Source organism: Rhinoraja longicauda, chromosome 29 (assembly GCF_053455715.1).
Source record: "Rhinoraja longicauda isolate Sanriku21f chromosome 29, sRhiLon1.1, whole genome shotgun sequence".
Classification (NCBI taxonomy): domain Eukaryota; kingdom Metazoa; phylum Chordata; class Chondrichthyes; order Rajiformes; family Arhynchobatidae; genus Rhinoraja; species Rhinoraja longicauda.
The window spans coordinates 19,688,489-19,710,988 of record NC_135981.1 but is presented as its reverse complement, the minus strand read 5'-3'; the positions used below and the strand labels follow the sequence as shown (position 1 = coordinate 19,710,988).

General features: G+C 42.5%; 1 protein-coding gene across 3 annotated transcripts in view; it reads right to left on the bottom strand.

Moving 5' to 3' along the window:
* Positions 1-22,500, bottom strand: part of LOC144607631 (neurabin-2-like) — a 193,826-nt gene that overhangs the window by 169,371 nt on the left and 1,955 nt on the right. For 2 of the 3 annotated variants that reach the window (XM_078424587.1, XM_078424588.1), the window contains exon 2: positions 14,551-16,226. In XM_078424587.1, coding sequence (XP_078280713.1) covers positions 14,551-16,068 — 1,518 coding nt within the window. In that variant the 5' untranslated portion in view covers positions 16,069-16,226. Of the gene's footprint in view, positions 1-14,550; positions 16,447-22,500 lie in introns of those variants that run through there. The other variant, XM_078424586.1, reaches the window with a different exon arrangement.

Sequence of the window (22,500 nt, the reverse complement as noted above, 5' to 3'; positions counted from 1 at the left end):
ACCCTCTTGCTGATATCCTGAAGTTCTGTAAAACAATCAAATGTGTCTGTTTTCCCCTATGTTGATCAGAGAATGGTAAACTACAATTACAGAGCTAGGTCTTCTGTTGTTTGTTGCCCAGTCACAAGGCAAGGATGAAATCAGGCTGAATTGTAATTTCGTCCCACTGTTAATTAGCTCTGACTCTAGGCTCTGTTATGGCAATAGTCAATTGGGAAGTCAAGAGGGTTTAATTGTCAGGATGTGTAGGAAGGAACTGCAGATGCTGGTTTAAACACGCAGACACAAAAGCTGGAGTACCTCAGCGGGACAGGCAGTATCTCTGGAGAGAAGGAATGGGTGATGTTTCGGGTCGAGACCCTTCTTCAGCTGAAGAAGGGTCTCGACCCAAAACGTCACCCATTCCTTCTCTCCAGAGATGTTGCCTGTCCCGCTGAGGTACTCCAGCTTTTTGTGTCTGCGTGTTTAATTGTCATATGCACCAACAAAGGAACAATGACATTCTTACTTGCAGGAACATAACTGGCCTTTAACACGATACCCATAGATAATCTACTATGCAAAAATTCAATAAATTAATAACCTCAAAACTGGTGTCCTAATGTCCTTAGAGCAACCAAGGACAATCCATAGAAGTTCATACATGTAGGAAGGAAGTACAGAAGTCTCTTGAAGACCATATAACATTAACCTTAGCTATGAGCTTCTATGAAGATAGACACCAAATGCTGGAGTAACTCAGCGGGACAGGCAACATCTCTGAAGAAAAGGAATGGGTGGTGATGTTTCGGGTCGAGTCTCCCATTGCTTCACTCCAGAGATACTGCCTGTCCTGCTGAGTTACTCCAGCATTTTGTGTCTATCTTCATAGAAGCTCATAGCTGAGGTTAATGTTATATGGTCTTCAAGAGCCTGATAGTTGTTGGGAAGAAGCTATTCTTGAACCAGTTGGCCACGGTTTTCAAACTCCAGTACCACCTTCCCGATGGTAGGAGTGAAATAAGAGCATGTGCAGGGCGATGTGGGCCTTTGGTGATGTCCGTTGCCTTTTTGAGGCAGTGCCTCCAATAGATCCCTTGGATGTTGAATGGAAGTCATATTGGCAGCTGTGGAGTTGTGCCTGGCGTGTACCTCAGCCGCTTTTACAGACAGCATGGGGGAAAATTCTCCTCCATCTTCCCTTCACTCATCCAACGTGGAGTTCCTACGGAAAAAAATCTAGTGGCCTCCTGCACACCCCGTCCACGTTTAACATTTGTTGTTCAGGAAGTGTGGGTGACACTCAAGGCCCTTCCCAGGTACGCTGGAAGAACAGCCCAATGACCAACAACAACATCTTATCAACTTTCAATCACCGCTGGAGTTCGAGGGGAGTGGAATTTACTGAGCCCAAAAATCCTACAGAATCGGGCGCCAAATCCATTTGTACGCTGTCTCTGCCACTTAACAAGGTATTATAACGACTTGCCATTACTTGTAGCTGCCCTGGCATTTCGATCCACGTCCACTATCCGACACACGAGGGCCAATTTACTATTTACAGAAGCCAATTAACCTACAAACCTGCACGTCTTTGGAGTGTTGGATGAAACTGGACCACTCAGAGAAAACCCACACGGTCACAGGGAGAACGTACAAACCCTATTCAGACAACACCAGTAGTCAGCTTTGAACCTGGGTCCCCAGCGCTTATAAGCAGCCTCTCGACCACTGCCCCACTGTGCCGCCCACAGCAACCATGAACTTCTATGGACTGTCCTTGGATGCTCCGCGGACCTCAGATTTTGCACTGTTATGGTTACTTGGTGTTACAGCTATTAATTTGTTGATTTATGTTGGAGTATTATATTTTTATCTGTGTCCGTTGCACTTAGGGGCCCGTTAAGCTGCTGCAAGTACGAATGCCATTGTTCTGTTGTCAGCGCATCAGACAATTAAATGCTTGACTCGTGATGATGTCCTGCATTTTAATACCTGCAGAGATCAAACATCATACTTTAATTTCAGACAGACCTAGAAACTACTTCAAGGCAGGAATATTCCGATTTGCAAAGCTTCACGATCAAACAACGTATCTGACTCAAATCTTTTATCTATATACTAAAACTCTCGTTTGTTATCTTGTTTGTGATCGAACTACAGCCAAAACGGTATACAATAGCGTGACAATTTTACGCCCACCTTACTCACCGTTGTCACTTTAATGGTAAAGCAAGTAGTTTTATTGAAATCGGTGTTATATTTGTTAAGTTATTCACATTTTAAAGTTTAAATCTATCTCCTAGGGAGGAAGGTGGGGGGGGGGGGATAGGGAAGGGGAGGAGGGGGGATAAGCGGGGGTTCAGGGGGAAGGGGAAGTGGGGAGAGGAGGGGGGTAGGGGAAGTGTTGAGGGGAGGGGGGGAGGGGAGGGAGGGGGATAGGAGATGGTGCTGCACCAATGCAGGAGAGGTTTGGGCCCAACAGGTCCACTTGGTCTAGTATCCCTTAAAGCACAGAGATCCACTTTGCTGGCTGGTTACTACATTACGCATTATTCAGCTCCTGCCCTCCAAAAATCTGCACACAGAGAGCTGGGCGATAACTGCAGCAGAAGTGCTGTTCTATTGTTAGAAAGCAAATAATGGCCACCCATCACCATCATGGGTCGCACATTTAAAATATGGAAAGAAATGCAAGTTTCAGTTTTTATTGTGACAGATACTGCACAGAAACAGGCCCTGCGGCCCACCGAGTCCGCTCCAACCAGCGATCCCCGCACATTAACACGATCCTACACACACTAGGGATAATTTTACATTTATATCCAAGCCAATTAACCTAGAAACCTGTACGTCTTTGGAGCGTGGGAGCAAATCGAAGATCTCGGAGAAAACTCACGCAGGTCACGGGGAGAACGTACAAACTCTGTACAGACAAACAACCGTAGTCAGGATCAAACCCGGGTCTCTGGCACTGTAAGGCAGTAGCTCTACCGCTACGCCGCCGTGCCGCCAAGTTGTTTATTTTAGCGCCAAATATATTAGGCTTCTGAACGTCTTTCCATTAGTCGGGTACTGTCCGATTCACCTTTATCCAATTTCGACATTAGCACTTCTCTATGGAACTGGTGCGCTACAATGCTGGGAACCAAATATTGCACACTGCATCTTCCCCTTTGTTCTATCTGTTGTATTTGTGTTTGGCTTGATTGCATTTATGTGTAGTGTTATCTCATTTAATTGGACCTCGTACACTCTACCTGTACCACTTTTCACTGTGCCTCGGTACGCAGGACAGTAATAAAGCTAAATATATTTCCACTGTCAGATGACTGTTACTTTCATTCATTTTAACAATTAATCACTAAAAATGCAATCCTTAAAAGCCAACAATCTAAAACAGCATTTAAAGATGTTGAACCAGAGTCCACCTAATCGGTTTTAAAGTAGCTCAGAACGTACAAGAATACAGCACAGGAACAGGCCCTTCGGCCCACAATGTCAGTGCTGATCATGATGCCAAGACACACCAACCTTATCTGCCTGCACATGATCCATGCCCTAGATTCCCTGCATTACCATGTGCCTATCTAAAAGCCTCTTAAACACCATACTTATTCAATTGTGAACAAAGATAAAATGTACGACACATTATATCTAAATTTGGCTTTATCGAACACCCGTTTAATAGCTTCAATCTCATACAGAATTGCATTTGGACTGAAGACATAAGAGCAGTGTGAAATGCCTCAGCTGTTCCCATCGTGCTGAATCAGCTTGGAAAGCTGCTGCTGACTCAGTCATGACCAATTTCATGTTAATGCTCGGTAATTCATTTTGACTGCATATTTTCTGCCCCCTCTACATTGACTCTCTTTGTTCTCCGTGTGCAGAATAAGACAAATAAGCCAATAATTCAAACAAGGATCACCAACATCAATATATCTCTGTGGTCAGCTCAGAATGAACAAGGTCCCTCTTTGTTTTAGTTATTTTTTTAATAGCATGAGAAACAACGAGTTTCAGACTTTAGGCTTCGCACTGAACGGTTGCTACCAACTGTAGTTGTAGGAGTAACTTGCATTTCCGATGACATTTCAATGTTGCAAATAGACTCTTTCCTTCATAATCAAATGATGGTTGTTAATTAATAAGTTCGATTTCAAGTTAATGATGCCAAAACCAGAACCAGTAATAAATTTGCACACATGACAGGTCCTCAAATTAAAGTATTACAGGTGCTCCCCAGCTTACGATGTTTCGACTTGCGATAGTTCGACTTTGCGATGGTGCTAATGGCAGTGACCCATGGCGAGCCTCCGCTCGCTTCCGGCCAAGTGATCGCGTGTATTACAATGCATTTCCACTTACAACACTTTTGGTTTTCGATGGGTTTCTCGGAACGGAACCCCATCGGAAGCTGAGGAGCACCTGTATATCAGAAATAATATAATTTGGCTGGACAACAAATCATTGGCAAAGATAGGGTAGACAGTCAGAACCTTTTTTCCCCAGGGCGGAAACTTTAAAGACTAGAAGGCATCGCTTTAAGGTGAGAGTGGCAAAGTTTAAAGCAGACGTGCGGGGATTTTTATTTTTACAGAGATGGTGGGTGGCAAGAATTCCCTGTCAGGGATGGTGGAGGAGGCAGATAAGATAGTGGGATTTAAGAGGCTTTTGGATAGGCACATGGATATGCAGGGGATGGAGGGATATGGATCATGTGTAGGAAGGAACTGCAGATGATGATTTAAACCAAAGATACACACAAAATGCTGGAGTAACACAGCGGGACAGGCAGCATCTCCGGATAGAAGGATTGGGTGACGTTTCGGGTCGAGACCCATCTTCAGATGGGTCATGTGGAACATGTGCAGGTAGAGGATATTGGTATAACTTGGCATCATGATCAGCATGGACACTGTGGGCCGAAGGGCCTGTACTGTGCTGCACTGTTCCATGTTCATTTGGGAAAAGTCTGTGTGATAAAATTCATAAAAAGTACAACATAGGTTGTAGATAATGCGCTGTCATCTAAAACCTGGAGGCACTTTATTCCAAGTAGAACATCTAAATATGTCCTCTTTATTCAGATGAATATCATGTTTTATTTTCTACCTACCACAAATTAGGCCAAATAATTCTGAAATTAATTGTAGAATTTCTTTAAACTTGAGTTCCATTTGAATTTGGAACTCTTACATTTTCTCTACGAATGTTTAAATAATTAATTCTCTGATTGTCTCACTAATCAGGTGCACATATCATATTCATGTCACTTCTGCATGGATCGGAACGGGTGACATATCAATCTAACATTTGAAAAGGAACAAAATGGTTTGAATTCAATCTAAAATTATTCACCGTCTCCAAAAAATCCGAAGGTGTTTGAAGACAATGACGCGGGTTTGAAGTGGTGCTGGTGCTCCAATGTGGGACACACACCAACAATGTGTAGTGTTATCTCATTTAATTGGATAGCACGCAAGGCACAGCTTTTCACTGTACCTCAGTACACGGGACAGTAATAAACCTAAATATATTTCCACTGTCAGATGACTGTTACTTTCATTCATTTTAACAATTAATCACTAAAAATGCAATCCTTAAAAGCCAACAATCTAAAACAGCATTTAAAGATGTTGAACCAGAGTCCACCTAATCGGTTTAAAAGTAGCAAAGAACGTACAAGAATACAGCACAGGAACAGGCCCTTCAGCCCACAATGTCAGTGCTGATCATGTCATGACCAATTTCATGGTAATGCTCGGTAATTCATTTTGAGGGGTTGTCCAATGAGCAGATGTGAAATCGATCCAGGTAGTCTTACTCTAATGGTGATGGGCGAGGGATGAACCTTTAGCTCCTCTTCAAAATCAGGAGTCAAGAAACCAAGTGTATTTAATTGCCACAAGTGCCGACAACGGGACAATGAAATTCTTACTTGCAACAAATTTGGAAACACAATACTCACAGATACATACAATAAATAAAATTAGATGAATAAATTAATAATCTCAATACCAGTGCAAAAGCCCAAAGTCCTTAGTACAACCCAGGACAGTCCATAGTTCGTAGTATAGTTAGTGTTTTGTTGTGCTCAACAGCCTGATCGTTGTTGGGAAGAAGCTATCCAGGTGTTCATGGTTATCAGACTCCTGTACCTTCTCCCCAATGGTAGGAGTGGAATGAGAGTGTGGCCAGCGTGGTATGGGTCTTTGATGATGCTGGCTGCTTTTTTGAGACAGCACGTCCTGTGGTTCATTTCGATGTTGGGGAGGTTAGCACCCCTGATGGACCGGTACAAGACATTGTGGCAAACTTATTGGGCTAGTATTCAAAGGATTGATTAAACGGTCCAAAGTCAAGTTCGGGTCCCAGAATGCACACATCAAGATTCTCACGCGGAATGAAATCTGTTTTCCTAATCCTGCCATGGCCTTTTGTGTTGTTTACTGGACCTGCCTGTGAAACCAACATCCCATGGAAGCAATATCATAACATATGTGTTCTTATGGAACTTGTGAATTACATAAACGGCTCGTCACCATTCACAACATTCTGTTGAGAATTGTGCTTGCACGGGATGAACTGGGAGAATCATCGTGCAGGCCATTTGCTCACAACCCAATACACCTTACGCTTTCTCAGAAGATGCTTCTGGACACTCAACTTGCCCACTTGTGCAGCATCATTTCTTTAAGGAAACAGCAGCTTAAAAATTAATTCAGAACAGAGATCTCTTGTGGGCATTTCAGCAGGGAGATAGTGGCTCGGAAATCAGTTCTTAGTCGTAACATCAGACAAACGTTTAACTCCCCGCTGCACTCCTGCTCTACATCAGCAGCTGCTGGCAATGTTCTACCTTCCTCATATGGTTTTGCTGCTGTTTGAAGACCAAATCCTTTGACTATGGCCCACACTCATTGCCACCACTATCTCCCCCCCCCCCAAAAAAAAATCCCTTTCCCCCCCCACTTCCCCCAATCCTGGCCACCGTTTTACATGGAAATAAATCATTTGCTGCCCTGGTATCCCATCTACCTCATAGCTGCTTCTCAGTTTGGCATAAATCTGCCCAAAAACCTTCTATTTCCTCCATTGTAATACACCTTTACACTTCTCAACCCACCTGTTTCAGAAACCCTCCAATGTGCTTTATACCTTCAAGAATTGATTGTTCCAATGCTCTCCTGCCCAGTTCACCATCCTTTCACCTTTCATGAAGTTATCCAATTGTCTGTTGATTGTTCCAATACTCTCCTGCCCAGTTCCCAATCATTTCCCCTTTCATGAAGTTATCCAATTGTCTGTTGCCAATATCTAACATGGTTGGGTAATGTTCATTCTTCACCCATTGTCTAATTGACCAACATTAGCAGCACCCAGAAAGCATGATCCCATCCTCTGTGGTATCATCCAATATTGCAGTTCATGTGCTCCTCCACAGGCATTTAATACACCTCGTGTTCCCTTCTCCCACCACAAGAGATGTGTTCACAAGGATACAAGCCCGAGAGCCTGGAAATCCTCCTTTACTCTGCTTCTCACCTCTCCAGAAAGGTAGCTCTTTGATGAGTCTTTTAATTAACATTCTACCAATTTTCTTCCACGCTTCTTTGTCAATTTTGTCTAAAAAGCTCGTTTGTGACATATTCCCATAATAAATGTGCTTGATACAAGTTCTTTTCATTATACTCTTGAAAATCACAAAGAAACAATCGCGAATTTCTGGGACAGACACGAAATGCCGGAGTAACGCAGCGGGTCAAGCAGCATCTCCACAGAACATGGATAGTGACGTTTCGGGTCGGGACTGATCACTGGGGGGGAGCAGGAAAAAAAACTGGGAGAGAAGAGGGGGCCAGTCAAATCATGGCTGGCAACAGATTACCTCAGGCGAGGGGACTCGCTGATCGGCAATTTCAGGGTGGGTTTTAAAAATCAGCAAAGTAGTCATGCGATGTCACGGTATATACAGATCATAAGCTTTAATTATCGGGCTATTCCTGGAAAGAAAGCCTTGATGTCGCAGATACAAACCATTTTAGGGCTTTATTTAAAGTTCTAAATAAATCAGCAAAGAACTAATTACTGAGGACAAGTAATTTCACCAATCAAGTACCAATGTTACCAGCCTAAAGAGCAAACTGCACTAATCACCAGGTTAGATTCTCGCATTCAAATGACACATGAAGTTTAGTCAGGAGATGGTTAGAAAATTACAGGTTAGATTTTAATTCTTGAAGCTGCATTTAAATGACATCAAAGCAAGTATGTGAATCAGTATCAATTTATTATAAAGCACTTTGGTTTTCCCTGTTACGCGTTCAACAGAATCTTCAAACAAAAATGCACAGATTCAACAAACCGAGCCTTTGATAGAGCGAGTCAACAAATTCCACTTTTCCTCCATAACATTGTGTATTATTTTTCCTTCAGATATTTCCATAAGTACTTCAAGCACTGTATGTTTGTACATAACTGAGGCCTATCCAGTGTGTCGTAAACTCCAGCATGACTTCCTTGCTTTATTCCTTGTTTTAAGATGTGGGCATTGATAGCAAGGCTTGCTTTCGTTGCCAATTACAGATTGCATTTGAGAAGGTAGTGGTGAGTCATTTAATTGAGATGCCAGAGTCTTCCTGCCCTGGTGGAGGACCAGTAACATATTTCCAAGTCAGTATAGTATGTGACTTGGAGGGGAATTCCAGTCACAGAGGCTTCCTTATTTATACTGGATGGATTTATACTACCTGATCTCCCAGTGGCTCAGCACTTCAACTCCCCCTCCCATTCCAAATCTGACCGTTCAGTCCTGGGCCTCCTCCATTGTCAGAGTGAGGCTCAGTGCAAATTGGAGGAACACCTCATATTTCGCTTGGGAAGTTTACACCCCAGCGGTATCAACATTGACTTCTCTAACTTCAGATAGTCCCTGCTTCCCCTCTCTATCCCCTCCCCTTCCCAGTTCTCAGTTCCTGAGGATTGGAGGGTAGCTAATGTAACCCCACTTTTTAAAAAGAGAGGGAGAGAGAAAACAGGGAATTATAGACCAGTTAGCCTAACATCGGTAGTGGGGAAAATGCTAGAGTCAGTTATTAAAGATGTGATAGCATCACATTTGGAAAGTGGTGAAATCATCGGACAAAGTCAGCATGAATTTATGAAAGGCAAATCATGCCTGACGAATCTTATAGAATTTTTCGATAAAGGATGCTAAAGGGATCAGGGGGTATGGAGAGAAGGCAGGTACAGGCTACTGAGCTGAATGATCAGCCATGATCATATTGAATGGCGGTGCAGGCTCGAAGGGCCGAATGGCCTACTCCTGCACCTATTTTCTATGTTTCTATGTTTCTATGTAACTAGTAGAGTGGATAAGGGAGAACCAGTCGATGTGTTATATCTGGACTTTCAGAAGTCCTTCGACAAGGTCCCACATAGGAGATTGGGGTACAAACATATTTCAGTGTTGATTCAGTGTTGAGGTGGATAGAGAATTGGTTGGCGGACAAGAAGCAAAGGGTAGGAATAAACGGGTCCTTTTCGGAATGGCACAGTGACTAGTGGGGTACCACAAGGCTCAGTGCTGGGACCCCAGTTATTTACAATATATATTAATGATTTGGACGAGGGAATTGAATGCAACATCACTAAGTTTGCGGATGACACGAAGCTGGGTGGCAGTGTTAGCTGCGAGGAGGATGCTAGGAGGCTGCAGAGTGACTTGGATAGATAGGAGAGTGGGCAAATGCATGGCAGATGCAATATAATGTGGATAAATGTGAGGTTATCCACTTTGGCGGCAAGAACAGGAAAGCAGAGTATTACCTGAATGGTGGCCAATTAGGAAAAGGGGAGATGCAACGTGACCTGGGTGTCATGGTGCACCAGTCATTGAAAGCAAGCATGCAGGTGCAGCAGGCAGTGAAGAAAGCGAATGGTATATTAACATTCATAGCAAGAGGATTTGAGTATAGGGGCAGGGAGGTTCTGCTGCAGTTGTACAGGGCCTTGGTGAGACCGCACCTGGAGTATTGTGTACAGTTTTGGCTCCTAATCTGAGGAAAGACATTCTAGCCTTAGAGAGAGTACAGAGAAGGTTCACCAGATTGATCCCTGGGATGGCAGGACTTTCATATGAAGAAAAACTGGATAGACTAGACTTATACTCGCTGGAATTTAGAAGACTGAGGGGGGATCTTATTGAAACATATAAAATTCTTAAGGGGTTGGACAGGCTAGATGCGGGAAGATTGTTTCCGATGTTGGGGAAGTCCAGAACCAGGGGTCACAGCTTAAGGATAAGGGGGAAGTCTTTTAGGACCGAGATGAGAAAACATTTCTTCACACAGAGAGTGGTGAGTCTGTGGAATTTTCTGCTACAGAAGGTAGTTGAGGCCAGTTCATTGGCTATATTTAAGAGGGAGTTAGATGTGGCCCTTATGGCTAAAGGGATCAGGGGGTATGGAGAGAAGGCAGGTACAGGTTATTGAGCTGGATGATCAGCCATGATCATATTGTATGGCGGTGCAGGCTCGAAGGGCCGAATGGCCTACTCCTGCACCTATTTTTTATGTTTCTATGTTTCTCCCATCGGTCTTCCTGTCTCCGACTACATTCTATCTTTGTCCCGCCCCCTCCCCTGACATCAGTCTGAAGAAGGGTCTCGACCCGAAACATCACCCATTACTTCTCTCCCGAGATGTTGCCTGACCCGCTGAGTTACTCCAGCATTTTGTGTCTACTTTATACTGGATGGTGCTGAGCTTCTTGTGTGTTTTAGAGAGCTGCAATTACCTAAGTGGGGAGTATTCTATCACATTATTTCCTTGTGTCTGCACCCCTGTCTGTAGCCTGTTTTGCACTATATGATGTACTCATGCAAGATATGATTTGCCAGAATGCACTCATAAATAATGTGTTTTCGCTGAATGTGTGGGCGCCACCAGGAAGACTCGGGCATCTCAATTAAATGACTCGCCACTACCTTCTCAAATGCAATCTGTATACATGACAATAATTAGCCAACACCAATATTCTAAGGTGTCAAGAGGTGAGCCATTTGCTGCAGGATATCCAGTGTCTGATCTAATCTTGGAGCCAGGGCATTTACATGGCTGTATAAGAAAATAACTGCAGATGCTGGTACAAATCGGTTTATTCACAAAATACTGGAGTAACTCAGCAGGTCAGGCAGCATCTCGGGAGAGAAGGAATGGGTGACGTTTCGGGTCGAGACCCTTCTTACATGGTTGGTCCAGCTGAATTTCTGTTCAATTATGACACCCATTATGTCATATTAGGGCTCTGGGCAATGCTAGTGGTTTTGAATTTCAAGAGTAGACAGACAGACTGCCGCTTGCTGAGTGCTGTCATTTGTTGCCATTTGTTCAGTGCCAATATTAATTGTCTATGCCTGGATATCTACACACTTTCCACATACAGTCGTGTACTGCTTTTCTTTTCTTTCTAAATATCATGCATCTAGATTTTAACTTTTGTGACCCATCTCTGCTATCTACTTGAAATTTGGCACAGATTTCGATAAAAAAATCATTGAGAATGAATTCATAACTCGTCAGTGCAAAAGGTTGCACACTAATTAATGAAACTAATTAGAAAAAAGTCACAGCACTCCAGCTGCGGGCTCCATCAACCCAGGCTCCTGCCATGGGCTCCATCAACCCAGGCTCCAGCCTCATGGTGGATGGAAGGCCATTGATGATACTGAAGCTGTTTAGCTCCGAGAAACTCCTACAGTACCTTCTATCCAGACTTATAGAATAGAAATATTCCCTCGGTCCCACTGAGTTACTCCAGCATTTTGTGTCTATCCTACAGTGATGATGTAGCTGTGGTAATTGACATCTAACAATCAAAGACATCTTTCTTTGCCCAAATATGACTCTGGTATCTGGAGTACTTTCACCTTAATGCCCACTGACTTTAGTATTGCCAGGACTTCTTGATGCCCACAATTGGTCAAATGCTGCCTGGATGTCACTGGTACTCAGTTATTTTACAAAAAAATCTAAAAGATCCCATTGAATTGTGGGGAGATTTCATTCCATTCTTCTGCCGCTCGCTGACGTTAGTTTGGGTTACACACCAAGAAAGGAAAGCCGGCATGAACTGGAAAGGCCAAAATGGCTTCCTTCCGTGCTGCAACCATCCCGTGATTCTGTCACTTGTTCATTTCCTCCACAGATGCTGTCTGACCCACCGAGTTCCTCCAGCACTTTCTGTTTGTCGTGGTTTTATCCATCTGCTGTGTTATTTTACTGCAGTGCTACTCTGCAAACTTCAAAATGATGCATTGGACCCCAAGCTACGGGCCCATTCATAATATCTTAAAGGTTCCTGTAAACGACCCTGCCCATAGCACCTCCTTTCAAAGTGAAGAAACAACTAGCCACACGCCTCAATGCTCGGTCCTTCAACCAAATTTATACCCATACGACTATGTCCCTTCAATTCCGTGAATTTTAACTTTGCTAACAAATCTTGCGATATTATGTTAATTGCTTTAAAACAAACATAAGCACACATCATCATAAATGTGGGTCAAAATATTAAAGTGTGGGAAAATCTTGCAACCAACCACCGACAGCAAACAAAAATAGCTTTCAATTATTTTTAAGCACTCAAATGACTAATATAGTTTCAATGAATTGACTGAAAGGAGCTCTTTACACAAGTTCACCACATCCTGTTTACATATAAATGAGACGACTTCAAAAGTATTACACAGAGTACAATTTACAGTGTGATTACAAGTTATTAGAAATCATATTTACATTTTGTCTCAAAGGATACACAATTTATTACCTATTTACTGGTTGCGCTGAAAGGGTCACAGAGAAAACATAACTTTCAAAACATCTGGGATCATGTTGTAGTGTGCGGACCTTTCACCGTCCGGCGCGGCCTGGAACGTGGCAACTTCAACAGCCTGACCGCGGGTGAAGACGGCAGGGGAAGAGAAAAGACATTCTGGCCTTCCATCACAGCGAGGAGGTGACTGCAGGAGTGTGATGGATGTTTCTCTTTTTTGTTTTTTTGTGTTGGTTTGTGATTGTGTGTGTAATTGCTTATTTTTATTGCTCTTATTGTTGGACTGTGGGTGACAAAATCTCGTCCAAAAGACTTGTTTTTTTGGATGACAATAAAGATTATTCGGTTTCTGATTCTAATTGAACAGAGTCAATCCTGTGGGCAACTTCGAGTTAAGATAGAAGAGACAGAGCCTGGGGTTATTTAAGATCAACTGGCTGTTGTGATGAGAAGGAGAGGGGTTGAGGAAAAAAAGCTGCAAATTTTTTCCAGCGATGGATAAGCTTGGCTATCTTGGCTTTCCTCTATCATACCCATTCTTTAGATCCTATCATGATAATTCACCAAGAAATACAGCGCCAAGAGGCACATCACTTTCAGTGGATTGTAAAGCCAACAGTGTCCCAACTAAATCGAGCAATATCTGAAACTGTTCAGTAACACATTTGGCTGCAAGCGACATGTGCAAAACATATTTAAATTTAAGTCGATTTCCTACTGCATTGGAAACTGTTACACAGGAAGTCTTATTATGCCCCTTCCTGTTGCACAAGGAAGTTCTATGGTGACTGGTTCAGAATGATAACAACTGAGCAACTGACAAACTTCATCAGTTATCATGTGCAATCTGCTCAAGTCACAACTTGGCTTGTACATAAATTTAAAACAGCCTGGTCAACCAGCAATTTATACAACACGAAAAGCACATTGCTGAACTCTGCAAGTCTGAAATATTTATATTTCTAACTGCAAGAAAATAACGGCATCCTCACAGATGACAGCTTGTCTTAAAATGCAACACATAACATCATGGATTAACAATACATTCCTGAAACATGCATTCATATGTAAAGATGTAATTGCTATATGGATGAAAAATATTTTAAGCTTAGGATTTCATATTCCTCTTTCATTAGGCAGTACGGATTTAATAACTAGGCAAGTACAGTAAATACCACATCCAATCAGCATAACCTGCTAAAGTAAACCCACCCACCAAGAACACCAATGAAGACAGCTACTAATTTCCATGGTGACATGATACCAAGAGTTAACTGTAAGTCGGAATGACTGGTAAAATGTCAATCTCCTGCTGAGGGATAAATTTCAGACTGCAGCATCATTAAAAAGTGACGATAAATCTAAACTAATCAGTTATTTGTATAATTACAATAATTGAAGTGAATTCCATAAAGATCATAAGATTGAAGTTGTCCATAAAGTATGTAATGTTAGACAAATTTGTCTTCTAATAAACCTAATTAAACCCACTAATTATTTATTAAGCTGCTTATTCCTTAAATAATTATCAACGGCATGGATAACATTTTATCTATAAGCAACTCAATATTTATTCTCAATAGAAAAATCATACTTGTCTCATACTAAATTCTTGAGGAAACATTAATGATAATTCTAACATTTGTAAATTCATCTCTTTGTAAAATTTTATGCACCACATGATTCCATCCATTTCTAACCCCTGGTTACATTCTTGCTATATGGACTTACTTTAATTGACGCCGTGCTGAATCGAATCTTCCTATGTGGAACTGGTTCCTCTTCATCGGATAGTCCAGTGATTTCTGAGAAGCCACTCTCGGGTTCAAATGCATCATCCTCATCATCATCCAGACAACTTCCTTCTGATTCATCGCCAACCCCACTGAAGGCGCTAATATCCACCATATCTGCCTCAGAAAAGTCTTCTGTTTTCCTGCAATGGTCCTCTCGATCAAGGTCATTTTTGGCCTGCTCCCCGTCTTCAAAGGAACCTGCTTTCGAGGACAGGGACCCCTCCATCTGATGTACAATCTCATCGCCAGATTCCAGTGACAGGGGCTGAAAATTATCCAAAGAATCTTTGAGAAAGTCTCCATTTTCCGAACTAACATCCTGAGCTGGCGCGTCTGTCTCTACCAAATGAGGGTCACCAGTCTCTGTGCCACCTTCCTCCTGTTGGAAGTCCTTGGGGGCAAGTTCAAAATCATCTCCATCATCTGTAGGTCCAGATTCCTGCTCCAACTCTACAGTGTCCTCCTCCACATCCACCGGCCTGACTTTCCTCACTTCTTCAACTCTGTGTGACTTCTGTGATGTGGCCACAGGCCTCGTTTCCTTCAGGCTGTCCCCGTGCTTCACCAACGATGCCAGCTTGCTGGCTAGGTTGCTTCTGGATGGGGAGCCAGTCGACGACTTGTCGGTCTGCAGGTCCTCGGTGTCTCTCCTGAATTGGCCAGGGCCGGCCAGATCAAGGAGGAGGTCGTCTGCATCAGTGTGGGGCCCGCCCTCTGTCTTCAGTGCATCCTGTTGACTCTTGAGAGCCAGCCTTGACTTCTTGGGCAAGGGCTTGGAGTTGCTGGGCGAGGGGGAGCCGTGCCTGGTCGCCTTGTCGAGGGCGCCGGCCTTCTTCTGGTGGGCCCCGCTCTCGAACACGGCGCTGAGCTGGCTGACGGTGGGCGAGATGGCCTCCGTCTCCAGGCTGTCCAGCGACTCGGTGCTGCCGTTGAAGCGGGCCACCACGTCCAGCTTGCCGTCCTTCAGGCCGGCCCTCTCCTTCTTCAGCAGGATGCGGTTGGACAGGACGTTCTTCTCCTGGATGTTCTTCTCGAACATCTTCCTGGTCTCCTGCAGCTTGGAGACGGGTCTGTCGGTGGGCCTGGAGATGTCGAAGCGGCTGACCCTCTCGGACACGCTGGTGCCCAGCTTGAGCAGGGCGCTGTGGTCCACGTTCTCGTTCAGGCTGCTGGCCCTGGGCAGGGACAACCTGACGGACCTCTCCTTGCCCTTGCCCGGGATGCCGGTGGCCTCGTTGGGCGGGGTGCTCATCTTCTGCAGGAACATGTTCTTGATCCTGTGCACGTTGGAGCCGTACTTCTTGCACTGCCTCCTGCACTCGGCGTCCTCCTCCCCCTGCTCCCCGCCGTTGCTGGTCTGCAGAGCTTGGACCTCCGCCTCGTAGCTGGTGGCATCATTGAGATGGGGAGAGGAGGCGGCTGCTGAGGAGGATGATGCTTCGGTCTTCATCATGTTTAATGCAGCTCTCTCTTTCTCCACGGCTGCATATTTCCCAATGCACGCTCAGAAATAAAAGCAAACACACAGACACTATAGGAGCACAAGACTCATGGTTGCATTCTGTCGAGCCCCGAGAAGGCGGTCTATCATCCTGTCCTGTGGCTCTCCATCTGTGTGGGGAAAGGAAACATAAAGACCAAAGAATAAATCCCGGGTGCAAATCAGCGGACCCGACATCAGAAGAATGCACGCCCCGTGATGGGTTGCAAAGGTGCAATCGGTTGCATTGCACCCTCGGTTTGATCAGCAAATGCTCGGTTCCCCCTGCACATTATCTGAGCCTGAGTGGGACCGAGCGGGATCCCGCTGGGTCCAACGCTCCGCCGGATGAAGTCCTGACGGTGTGCTGGCGTCTGCTGGCAACGCTGTCCCAGCCAATGACTTACAGGCGGGGCGGGACAGAACAGGCTGGTGCCAACAGCCAATGTCCTCACACTGAGAGTAAAAACTGTTCAGAAAATTGGGTCTGTTTTAAACCAAAAAAAAAAGTGGAGATAGAATTTATCCAAAATTTATCCCAATAAAAGCAGAGTGTTTTCTCCAGACAAATGCATGAAAAGGGGGATGCAAATGACCTATTATTATTTTTATCATTAGTTGCACTAAATAATTTTATCATTACTTGCACTAAATAATTCTCAGGCATTTTGCAGCAGTGGGAACACCATAGAATGGAATTTAACCCCAAAATCACCAACTGGTGATTGTATTTCAATTCAATGCAGCTATCATGGCCATAGGGTTTAAATTCTTATTGTCTTAATTGACAAACCAGATCTATTTTTTAAAATTTGGTCTCCATTTATTGAAATTTTTAAAAAGTAAATGGGTTTGACATAAAATTTGAGTTTAGGGTTGCATGTACAACTATACTCATCATCTCCCGGATCTATCCCCATAACCTTTATATTTGTAATTCTCTTTCTTCCTTGCTAATAAAAATAAAAATAAAATATTAAATTCTTATTTTGCTGACGAGCTGATATGTTTACTGTAAAACCCACTTTTTAACAAAAAAAAAGAATGCAAGCTTCTAAACTCCAACTACAAGTATTACCTCCCATTTTGATAGACGTTGGATGTCAAGTTTATTAACATGTATGCAAATCCTTGTAAGACCTAAACAGTGAACTGCATTAAAGTTTTGCCACCGCAAACTCACCTTCTTGGAAAAGGAATAAAAACAATGCCAGGTTTTGGAAAAATAAGGACAATTTTGAATTGTTGTAGTTGTGGTTTTAATAAGATATTCAAATATAAAACTGCGCTTAAACCCTGTAATACTGTCTTCAATATTTAAAAAAATATTGCATCAACAGTAAATTGCTGTTTGCCTGATCATTGGTATAGAGAAAAATATAAAAGTTATGCATTTGTTACTTTAATAATGGCTCATTAATTTCCAAACAAAATATCTAAAATTCACTGTTAAGTACAAGGAGCAAAATGTTGAACACGGTATTGATGTTACTTCATTAATGGGCACTTTGTCTACAAATGACATTTTATACAACGAGAAACTCTAATGAACAGTAATAATGGCAAAATACATCTTTCATCTGACTTTTTGAAAAGGAGGATGTTCTGGCTTAGACATGATGATGGTACTTATAAATAAATAGAAGGTATTTTGAAGAACTCTGAACTATATAATTAATCTGAAGATAGACACAAAATGCTGGAGTAACACAGCGGGACAGGCAACATCTCGGGAGAGAAGGAATGGGTGACGTTTTGGGTCGAGACCCTTCTTCAGACTACATATATAATTAATCTAATTGTACTTCTCTCAAGCAGATTTCTTACTTTAAAAATTGGTCCTTTGCAACTTTTCTAAAGTATCAATGGACCATCGATAGGTATTTGTAAAGTTCAAAACAAAATAGAGACAGGAAAGGGCGACCTAGCCCTTTGAGCTTGCTGCATGAAAATCACAGCTGAACAGCTCCATGTTCATGCACTCTCCATAATATCCCTTTATCTTCAATAAATCTATCAATCTCTGCACGAATTATATCCATGGCGGAGAGTTCTAATGATTCCCCACCTGCTGCATGAGGAAATGTCTCCTCATCTAAGTCCTAAATGGCCTATCCCTTATTCTGATACAAGTGCTTGTTGAAATCTCCTCAGACAAGGAAACATCCTCTCTGCTCCAACCAATGACCTCGTAAAGAACTTTATAAATTTCAATTCTTCCAAATTCTAGTGCCTAGGCCTCATCCACTCAATCTCTTCAAAAAGCAAACTTCCACCCCAGTAACTGAGCTGGTAAATCTGTGCTGCGTTCTCTCTATAGCAAAAACATATTGTGGGGGGTAAAGTAACTAGAGAGGTTAAGTAACTCCAGATGTGATCGCACCAGGACCCGACAGAGGTGCAGTCAGGCATCCTTATTCTTGTTCTCAAAATAAAGGCATGAGCTCTTTATCATGAGAGAATTTGAGTACAGGTATAAGTGCAGAAATGTGGAGGAAGGAACCGCAGATGCTGGTTTACACTGAAGATCGATACAAAATTCTGGGGTAACTCAGCGGGACAGGCAGCATCCCTGGATAGAAGGAATGGGTGACGTTTCGGGTCGAGACGTCCTAAGGGTGTCGACTTGAAATGTCACCCATTCCTTCTATCCAGAGATGCTGCCTGTCCCGCTGAGTTACTCCAGCAATTTGTGTCTATTATAAGTGCAGTAAGATGACCTTACTCCTGTAGTCCAAATCTCTCATAATAAAGGCCAACATACTATTTGCCTTCCCAATTACTTATTATGCCTCCATGTCAGCTTTCAGTGCAGACACATGAAGAGACATTCATGAATTGTATGTATGAAACTATAGATCAGAAGCATTGTGTATGTACCCTTTGAAGTTCAACACTTCACATTATCTCACCATTTAAAACATACGCTGCTTTTCTGTTCTGTGCACTGAAGTGGATGATTTCCCATGGTCCACCTTACATTCAATCTACCTTGTTCTCGCCCACTCACAGTTTCTTGGAGCCTTTTGATATCCTCCATAGTCACAATCATGCACTCCATATAATCAACAAAACTGGAACTGTGACACTTGACCTCCTCAGCCAGGTGCCCAACAACCAACAAATCACTGCCTGTCAACCTGAGAAAGACACATTTATTCCCACGCCATTCTCTCCGGCTGTTATCTAATTCTCAAACCATGTCAGTATATTAATCCATATTCTCCCTTGTTAATCAGTCTCATACATGGCACTATATTAAAAGCTCTGAAAATCTAAATGCAACTCATCTGCAACCCATCTACATCTATCTATATTACAAGTCACATCCTCAAAGAACTCCAGGACATTAATCAAACAGGACTACATGTGTAGGAAAATAACTGCAGATGCTGGTTCAAATTGAAGGTAGAAACAAAATGCTGGAGTAACTCAGCAGGTCAGGCAGCATCTCAGGAGAGAAGGAATGGGTGACGTTTCAGGTTGAAGAAGGGTCTCGACCCGAAATGTCATCCATTCCTTCTCTCCTGAGGTGCTGCCTGACCTGCTGAGTTTTACTCCAGCATTTTGTGTCTACCTTCAATCAAACAGAACTCCTCAGTCTGAAGAAGGGTCTCGACCCGAAATGTCACTCATTCCTTCTCTCCACAGATGCTGCCTGTCTCGCTGAGTTACTCCAGCCTTTTCTGTCTATCTTCGGTTTGAACCAGCATCTGCAGTTCCTTCTTACACATTGGTGCCTGATCTGCTGAGTTCTCCAGCACATTGTATCTTTTTTAAATTCTTTCATAAGGCATTGCTTAATCTGCTCAATCCTATTATTCCAAGTGTTCTGTCATTACATATTTTCACCACTGTCTGTTTTAGGCCAACAGATCAGAAATTCACTGATTTGTTTCCCTTTTGTTTCTTAAATAGCGGGGTTATATGTGCTACAATCCAATCATCAGGAACAATTCCACAATCTATAGAAGTACGAATGATAATAACCAATGCATCTATTATCTCTGCAGCCACTTCTTTTAAAAGTTTGGGATGTAGGTCACAGGCACCTTGGGATTTATCGGTATTCAATCTCATTAATCGACCTTCTCTCCCGAGATGCTGCCTGACCTGCTGAGTTACTCCAGCATTTTGTGAATAAATAGTGTTTTCCACGAATACTAATTTCCTTCCAATTCTTTCTCTTGCCAGATTTTTTGTTCGCCTTTATTTTCGAGTAGTTTTTTTTGCATCTTCTTGCATAAAGACAAATACAAAGTACCTATTTAGGGTCTCTGCCATTTTCTATTTCCCACTATAAATTCTCCTGTCTCTGTTTCTAAGCAGTCCACGTTTTCTCTCACGATTCTTTCCCTTTATACATAACTAGTTCTTGCAATCTGAGTATTGTTTTCATGATAAACATAGAAGCATTAAAAAAAAGTGAATACGGACAATGAATCCTCAAGAATGGTTGTAGAAATAGAAAATGAAGATAAAATTGTGTGAACTAGATGGGAAATATGCCCAAATGTGAGGTTTTTATCATCCAATAAATTTAAATAAATGTGAAATTCCATTAAATCATTAGAGTCATAGAGTCATAGAGTGATACAGTGTGGAAACAGGCCCTTCGGCCCAACTCACTCACACCGACCAACAATGTGCCAGCTACACTAGTCCCACTTGCCTGCATTTGGTCCATATTCCTCCAAACCTGTCCTATCCATATACCTGTCTAACTGTTTCTTAAACGATGGGATAGTCCCAGCCCCAACTACCTCCTCTGGCAGCTTGTTCCATACACCCACCACCCATTGTGTGCAAAAGTTACCCCTCGGATTCTTATTAAATTTTTTCCCCTTCACTTTCACCAGAGGTTCTCTGGTCCTCGATTCCCCTACTCTGGGCAAAAGACTGTGCATCTACCTGGTCTATTCCTCTCATGATTTTGTATAGGAAATATGTAATCATATTTTTGTCATCATACATTTCCTCTCAGTTATTTTCATAATAAATTTGCATGCCTGTGTTTATCATGGAAATGACAGAGGTAAGGTTGTCATGATCTTGTTACACTGATGGCACAGTGGTGTTTTATTTGAATATCACCCAGTTCCTTAGCCAGAACCATAGAGACACTCTGGCTCGTTGGCTTCTCAAATTAGCATTAGCATTACTACTTTACAGCAAAATGTAAAATCAAATCAATATGTGAATGTAAAAGATAAAAATATCACAGTAAAATGAAGACTGAATTACATGCAATTACTTCATAGATTTGAGCATGACTTCCTATCTACAAAAATGATGCTTCAACAAAATTTCAACTGACTTAAAAACCATAAAAACAATCACTGTTTCTACCTGGAGATGGCACGTGAATAACTTGAAATTGTCAAACAAATAAAAATATCACTTAAACAATATCATTGGCAATAAACATGAACATTTCATTCTGGAAACTAAATGCAGAAACTACTGGAAACAGGGTCAGTCAGCATCTCTGGAAAGATAAACAGAGTTAATGCATCAGGTCAGAAAGTTCTCCACAGAACTGAGAAAGTTTAACTGAGAAAACATTTGTGATTTCTCACTTTCCCAGGCCTGATTAAAGGTTTTTGATCTGAAACCGTGATTTGCTTTCGAAAGATACTGCCTGACCTGATTGAGAGTTTTTGCTGATATTTCAGCATCTCCAGTTTACTTTTAGATGTAACCTACAACTGCTAATCTGTAATGGCCAATATTATAATCAGATCCTTCCTCCACTCGAACCACTCCATTCCTATTACATAACAGAGTATACTTACAATGTAATGCTGGAAGAAATATACTTAGAATGCATGTTTGCAGGGTACAGTGTTTAGTTTAGAGATACAGTATGCAAACAGCACTCCTTTCAGCCCACCAAGTCCATGCCGACCATCGATCACCAGTTCACACTAGTTCTATGCTATCCCACTCCCTACACAATAGGCAGCATTTACAGAGGCCAATTAACCTACACACCAGCATGTCTTTAGGATGTGGGAGGAAACCAGAGGACTCAGATGAAACCCAAGCTGTCACCGAGAGAGCATGCAAACTCCACACAGACAGCACCAAACACAGGTCTCTGGTGCGATGAGGCAGCAGCTCTACCAGCTGCTCCACTGTGTCACCCTGAGTTTCTTCTGAATGAATGACAAATTTAAATAGGTTTGACATAAATTGAACCTCCAAAACTAGAAACTCTTCTGATAGGGATGACAGAGAAGGTCATTAGAATCCATTCAAATTTATTCTCCAATTAACATGATATTTTTGCTGAATCGTCTTTAAAACATTCTCTGACACCCATATTGTTACAAGATCACGTGACAACAAGACTCCATACTTCTGACATCACAAATTTACCAACTTTGACAATTATTTCTGTAT